General features: G+C 35.5%; 1 protein-coding gene across 1 annotated transcript; it reads left to right on the top strand.

Annotated features, from left to right (window-relative positions):
• Positions 782-1,402, top strand: LOC107620322. Its single transcript, XM_016322501.1, has one exon. It carries the CDS (start codon positions 782-784, stop codon positions 1,400-1,402), a length of 621 nt encoding a protein of 206 aa, XP_016177987.1.

Here is a 7,322-nt window from a genome sequence, read left to right as displayed (position 1 = left end):
AGGTGTGTAAGAAAATTTTAAATGATTGTTAGTGCATGGAATGTTAGGGGATTACGGGGAGATGGGAAGTTGAGGATGGTGAATGACCTAAAGAAAAAATATAACTTAAATATGTTAGGATTGATTGAGACTAAAAGGCAGGTTGTGACGAAATTTGACGTTGCAAGGTTATGGGGGCATGATAGTACAGGTTGGGAATATGTAGGTTCTGATGGTGCTTCTGGTGGACTTTTGCTAATATAGGATGAATGTGTGTTTAAAATGAATAATTGCTATAAGGGGGGAGAGGTGGCTGTGTGTTGAAGGCATAATGTTAAAGAGTAGTTTCAATTGCGCTTTTTTCTTGGTCTATGGTGCACATAATAGAGATGAGAAGACTCATGTTTGGGAGGAGCTGAGTTATATAGCTAGGTTATGTCAGGTTCCGTGCTGTTTTCTGGGAGACTTTAATGAAATAGTCCATGTGGAGGAACGGAAAGGTGCCACTAGCTTACCTCTGTCTGTGGAAGAGTTCAAGGTTTGGGTACAAGATATGCACTTAGTGGATCTGTCGCTCACTGATCGCAAGTTTACATGGTTTCGGGGATGATCTTGCAGTTGTATAGATAGAGCGTTGGTTAACGTGGAGCGGCTAGAAGAGTTTTCGGATACTCGGCTACGAGGTGGGCTAAGGGGTTCGTCAGACCATTGCCCTATAATAGTTGAGGACAAAAAGATGAAGGGAGGTCCAAGACCGTTCTAAAGTCTCGATTCGTGGTTTACACATGAGGCATTTCTTAGCATGGTTAAAGAGGAATGGAGAGGATTGGGGGATATACAGTTCACAGATAAACTAAAGGCATTGACGACTCCGTTGGGAAGATGGCATAAGGCAAACTTTGGTGGGATGGACAACAAAATTACTAAGTTTGAGGAAGAAATCAAGAGAATTGATGACATGGTAAGCAATAGCGGGTATGATGAAACGTTGGAGGCTAGAAGAAAGGTGCTGGTCTCTTGTTGTGAGAGATGGTATGTAAGGAAGGAAGTCCATTGGAAACAGATATCTCGGTCTCGGCATGCGAAGGAGATGGACAAAAATACAAGATACTTTCACAATATAGCATCAGCAAGGAGACGGAATAATAGGATTGATATACTGGTAATAAACGGCAGACAGGTCAAGAATCAAGCGAGAATCAAGATAGCGATCAGAGAGTTCTACAAGGATTTATATCATCAAGAAGCTTCTCCTATGATGGGATTTAGAGATGGCTTGGTGGGTAAGATAGATGAGGGAGATGCTTTGTCTCTAGAGGAATTGCCGTCCGCTGAGGAGATCAGAGAGGCTATCTGGGACTGTGAGTCATCTAAAGCGCCAGGCTGTGATGGATACAACATGAATTTCATTAAGAGGTGTTAGGGGAAGATTGGGACTGAATTCACGGCAGTAGTGATGGGGTTCTTTCAGACATCAAGATTACCAGTAAATGCTAATATCATTTGGGTGGCACTAGCACCCAAATTTGTTGGTGCAAAGGAGATCAAAGATTTACGACCGATTAGTATGGTGGGGTGCGTCTACAAGGTTATTTCGAAGGTGCTAGTTAGGAGGATGAGGGTTGTGATGCCGGGGTTAGTCGGGGAGACTCAGAGTACGTTTGTCAAAGGAAGGAAAATACATGATGGGGAACTTATTACGTGTGAAACAGTGAACTGCCTTAAACTGAGGAAAAAGGAGGCAGTAATAATCAAGTTAGATTTTCAGAAAGCATATGATAGAGTCAAGTGGAGTTTTGTGGACATTGTCTTACAAAAGATGGGTTTTGGGCATAGATGGATAGCGTGGGTTATGGAGTGTGTGACAAATGCATCTATGTTGGTTCTGATAAATGGTTCGCCATCTAAGCCATTCAAAATGAAAAGAGGCTTGAGACAAGGTGACCTACTTTCCCCCTTCTTATTTGTACTGGTTGTGGATGTGCTGCATTGAATGGTTGGAGAGGCAATCAGGAACAGACGTATATCACCGTTGTTGGTTGGGAGAGATAGTATTGAATTGTCGCACCTGTAGTTTGCTGATGATACTATTCTGTTTTGTCCACCGGAAGAGGAGTCTATTCAGAATTATAAGAGGCTACTGCGATGTTTTGAGTTGATGTCAAGGCTCAGGATCAATTTTGACAAGTCCAGTTTGATTCCAATTAATTGTGATGAGCAGTGGGTCCAGCGTATGTGCAACTTATTGGGTTGTAAGGGGGACACTCTTCTAGTTAAATACCTTGGAATCTTTTTAGGAGCAAATCTGAGGTTGGTGAAGACATAGAAGCCTATAATAGACAAAGTGGAGGAGAAACTCAGTCTGTGGAAAGCTAAGGTGCTAAACAAAGCTGGTAAGTTGTTGCTTATTAAGTCCGTCTTGAATAGTTTGCCAATGTATTATTTGAGCGTTCAAGATGCCGAAGGCTGTTGCTGAGAAATTGATTTCATTGCAAAGAAGATTCCTGTGAAGTAAGGAAGATGGGAGAAACGGTATGGCACTAGTAAGATGGGAAGTAGTGCAAGCCCCCCAAGAAATTAGGAGGGCTGGGAGTTGGTGATTCAATGATTCGTAATGCAGCCCTTCTGTTTAAGTAGTGGTGGCGGTTTGCAAAAGAAGAGTGCCCATTATGGAAGAAGATCGTATGTTCGTGTAATAATCTAAATCCCAATGAGCTACTACCAACTCAAGTGCTACCTACTAAAGGAGGCTCGTGGAAGGATATATGCCAACTACAGATCACGAATCAAAATATAAGGGATAAGCTGGTTATAGGGTTGTCAATGGAGATTGGAGATGGGCAACGGACAAGATTTTGGGAGGATGTATGGTTACTCTGTGGATCTTTAAAGAATCGGTTCCCGAGGCTTTTCTCTGTTTCAAACCAATGTGGATCTGTCATTGGGAATTGCGGATTTTGGAATGGGCTAGACTGGGTATGGAACTTCCAATGGAGGCGAGAGCTCTTCCAATGGGAGTTAGAACTCCTGAGTCAATTACATGAAGCTCTAAGACCTGTGAGATTAGTACGTAACTGGGAGGATAGAGTGCTGTGGAAATACGATAGGCAAGGTATTTTTTCAGCTAACTCATTTGTATAGGTGATGCAGGAAGAATTGATTCCGGAAGATTTAACCAGTTACAGTTTCACTAGAACCATTTGGAAAGGTTTGATTCCACCAAGAGTGGAGCTGTTTACTTGGTTTGTTTTGACAGGCAGGGTGAATCCAAGGAAAGGCTAAGCTGATTTGGAATTGTCAGACCGGAAGATAATGTCTGTATTTTGTGTAATAATGATATGGAATATGTATGTCACTTGTTTCTAGGCTATGCATTTGCTTGGCAGGATTGGAGTGCTTGGATGTCGGGTTTTGGCCATCAATGGTCATATCCGGGTTCGATGAAAGAGCACTTTTTAAGTTGGACAGAGGAACCGAGAAGGAAGGAGGATCGCAAGCATAAGATAAGATGCTTTCTATCGTGTGGAACATTTGGATGGAAAGGAACATGAGAATTTTTCAGAATAAAAGTAAAGGTGTTGAAGAGATCATCAACATGACTGTGACCAGCGTTAACGAGTGGATAGGTGTTGATCCCTTTTATTGTTAATGGCTATGCTGAAGATGACATAGGGACTAATTGTTGTCTGGGCTGGGTGTGTGTTTAGTTTTAATTAGAGTTATTGTTTAGCTCTGTATACTCCACTTTATTGTGTTAAGCTCTTATTTTCAAAAAAAAAGAAACTTTTTTTAAGTAGTTTTTTAAAATACAACTTATTTATCTAATTCTCTATCTACTTAATTGCTAAGCATTTTCTTGATACCTTTGTGATTGCTTTTGATCTTGTGTCTTCCTTTAATGGTCATGCTGTCCTCTTTTATATAGCCACTTCACCCATTTGTCATTGTTCTTCTTTGCCTCTTGTATCCATATATTTCTTTCTTTCAATTTATTTTCTCCCATGTACTCAACACCAACATTGTCAAATAGATGCCTCTTTGTATAATTTTTTTTTGTTTTTTTTTAAGTTAGGAATGAGATTCGAATCCAAAATTTTTAAATAAAAATAAAAAAATATATTATTTAAATTATTGTTCATTAACTTTACATAAATTTTATTCCTTATGAATCTCAAGTTTCAATTTCTCACATCCTTACTATTAATCCAATCCACGATTTTTTTATTATTTGTTATAACCCATTATTATTAGGCGTATTTAGAATAAAAATAAAAAAGTTAATTACTAACATAAAGTAAAAACTTAAAAAAAATTAAAGTCAGTGTAATTTGAGCATATTCATCATCATCAAATTTAAAAATATCGTTGGTTGAAAAGATTTGTGTGGACTTTTTTATTTGTCCACAAAAATTAAAGAAGAACAAGAAAAAGGAGTAATGAATAGGGAAAAGGATAGAGAAGAGGAGAGGAAACATAAAGAAAAGATTATAGTAATCAAAGAAAAGGAGTTATAAATTCAAGCGGCGATGTAGGAATAAGAGTTACAAACTCAGAGGTAAGCGCGAAGGAAAGAGAAATAGAAAGGAATAAAGGATGGCTAAGGAAAGAGAAAGAGAAATGGATATGCAACGCAAATACTTAATGTTGACACGTTTACAATGAGAAAAACGACAGGTTCTTCATGAGATTGCATGTGAAAAAATAATTAACAAATGGTTTACTTAATGATTTTTTGTATTCATAGAGTTAAGTAGTCTGTTTTAATAATTTCTTGTATTCATGGACAACAGCATCGACAACTGAAAGAGGACTTGATTGAGCCCATATGGCAATTTCATAATGCTTATCATCAACTATAGAATTTAAGTATGTTTTTTTATATCAAGTAATTTTTTAAATTAATTTAATCTCAAATTATATATTGTGTATTATTGTTATTTATGAAGTTATTAATTTTTGTTAAGTCAAGAATTGATTTGGTTACTTGTGATGACAAACATAACTAATAATATCCTAACATACTTATTTTTTTTTATAAGAATTGTAGATATTAATGGATTCACCATCAAAGATAATAATCAAGTAATCCATGATTCAAGTAAGAATAATACATAATTGATTCTTTATAAGCAAGAATCATTTCATATATGGATTGAATAGCTGCTGCATTTTTATCAAGCTAAACAAGGAATAGATTCTCATTCAATTCCAACAGCTAAGAGCATTAAAGGTGCATCGGCTATCTTAATCATATTAGGAATGATTCTAACGGTAAACAAGAGATATGAAGCTTTATATATTGATGAATCATCAAGGAAGAAGGCAACTATTTTCCTGCATATTGAAGACCATAAAAAACAACATTTGTTTTTGTTTTTGTTTTTTTTTTTTAGTGTATTCTTACTTCTCTTTTATCTAGATTCAAGCTTATTTTGAGAGATACAAAAGACAAAGAGAGTAGTGCATACAAAAGTCATTTAACCTTTGATTGAGAGTTTGATTTCAAAAGTGTGTTGGGTTAGAGTGCACTTGATTCATCTTAACTAGATTGGGTTAGCACCTAGGTAATTTATTAAGCTTGTGATAGCATAGGTGGTGGTTTACAAGAGTGTGAGTTTTTTTGAATTGGTGTTTGTAGTCAATCTTGATTATAGTAAAAATTCTACTATTATTGCAGTGGAGACTAGACGTAGATCACATTACACTTCGTGACCGAACCAGGATATATCGTGGTATTACTCTTCTTCTTTCCCAAAATTTGCAACCTACATTTTTGTTTTATTCTCCTACCATGGGATGAGACAAAAACAAAAATAATCTCTTGTTTATCAGTTTTGATACATAATCTAAAAAAGTGTTTACACTTATATTTTCTTGATTTAATCATCTTCTCAAGTCATTTAAAAACCTTCAATTAACATCAGATCTTAGGCTAAAAGCACAAACTTAATGGCTTGAAGTAAAAGATCTATGGAAACCTTTGTGACTTACACATTGACCAAAGGACAATCATATTATAGACTTCTTGAAACTAACTATTCTTATTGAAAAGAAAGGATGAGGATTTTTGTGCAATCAACTGACTATAATATATGCAAGATCATTGTGAATGGCTCAAATGTTCCTACCAAATGCAACATCGAAGGCAATGTTGTTCCAAAGGAAGATTCCAAATGGACGGTTGAAGAAAATAAGAAAGTGAAGCTAAATGCCAAAACTATCAATATGATGCATTGCGCTATTAGCTTTGAAGAATTTAAAAAAATCTCAAGATACAAAATTGCAAAGGAGATATGGGACAAGTTGTTGTTCACTCATAAAAGAACTGAACAAGTTCGAAAAACTCGTATTAACAAGCTTATGAAGGAATACGAAATGTTCTTTATCATGGAAGATGAACCAATTGATGCTTTATTTGAAAGATTTTCCATAATCATCAATAACCTTGATGCAATAGAAAAACACTTCTCTGAAGTAGACTTTTTAAGAAGATTTTAAGAAGTCTTACCAAGCAATGGAAGATCATGAGCACTATCATATCAAAGCTAATAATCTCAGCAATATTACTTATGATGAATTGAGAGGAAAGCTATTGATTTATAAATCCACACGTCTCAACAATGATAACAAGAAAATAGAAGTGATATTTAAATCAAGAATCACATCAAAAGAAAAAAAAATCTGATCATGAAGCCCACGTTTGTTATTAATGATTTAACTGAGAATTCAGCAAAGCTTCTTGAAAAATATGGCAAATATAAAAAGAAAAAGACTAATTACCTAAATCATTCCCCAAAGATTTTAAAAGTGGATATTTTAGTCTCCAAGAAAAATTAATACACAGATCAATTCTTAAGGTTTTATTCCGGCAGACAAATTAGTTTCCAGTTTATTTTTTGGCAGAGTAGTTACCCATATCAGTCCCCAAAGATTTTAAAAGTGGATATTTTAGTCCCCAAGAAAAATTTATACATAAATCGATTCCCAACGTTTTTCTTTGTCAGACATAACAGTCCCCCATCCATTTTACTTTTACTATATATCGACCTTTATTATTATTAACTTAGCTTTGTGCATGTGGACGACGACACTAACATATTAATACACTCTTTTTGTTAGAAACAAATAAGGTGAATAATGATGCTTTGAAATCCAAATTAAAATATTTTCTTTGACAAAAATTTCAAAAATACTCCTAAATTTTATTTTGTTTCAATTTTGTCCCAAAAGTTTTCGATTTACATCAAATATACCCCTAACGGCTAAATTTTCAAAAAATTTAAGACCAATCTAACAATAATGCATGAAAATTATGCTTGATTTGCTTGTGTTGAGAGTTGTTT

Source organism: Arachis ipaensis, chromosome B10 (genome assembly GCF_000816755.2).
Source record: "Arachis ipaensis cultivar K30076 chromosome B10, Araip1.1, whole genome shotgun sequence".
Taxonomy (NCBI): domain Eukaryota; kingdom Viridiplantae; phylum Streptophyta; class Magnoliopsida; order Fabales; family Fabaceae; genus Arachis; species Arachis ipaensis.
The sequence above is the reverse complement of the archived record's forward strand: the minus strand, read 5'-3'. Positions and strand labels throughout refer to the sequence as shown.

Bases quoted from the DNA above. Each gene is read 5' to 3' on its own strand.
- LOC107620322 (XM_016322501.1), top strand. From the start codon at position 782: ATGGTTAAAGAGGAATGGAGAGGATTGGGGGATATACAGTTCACAGAT.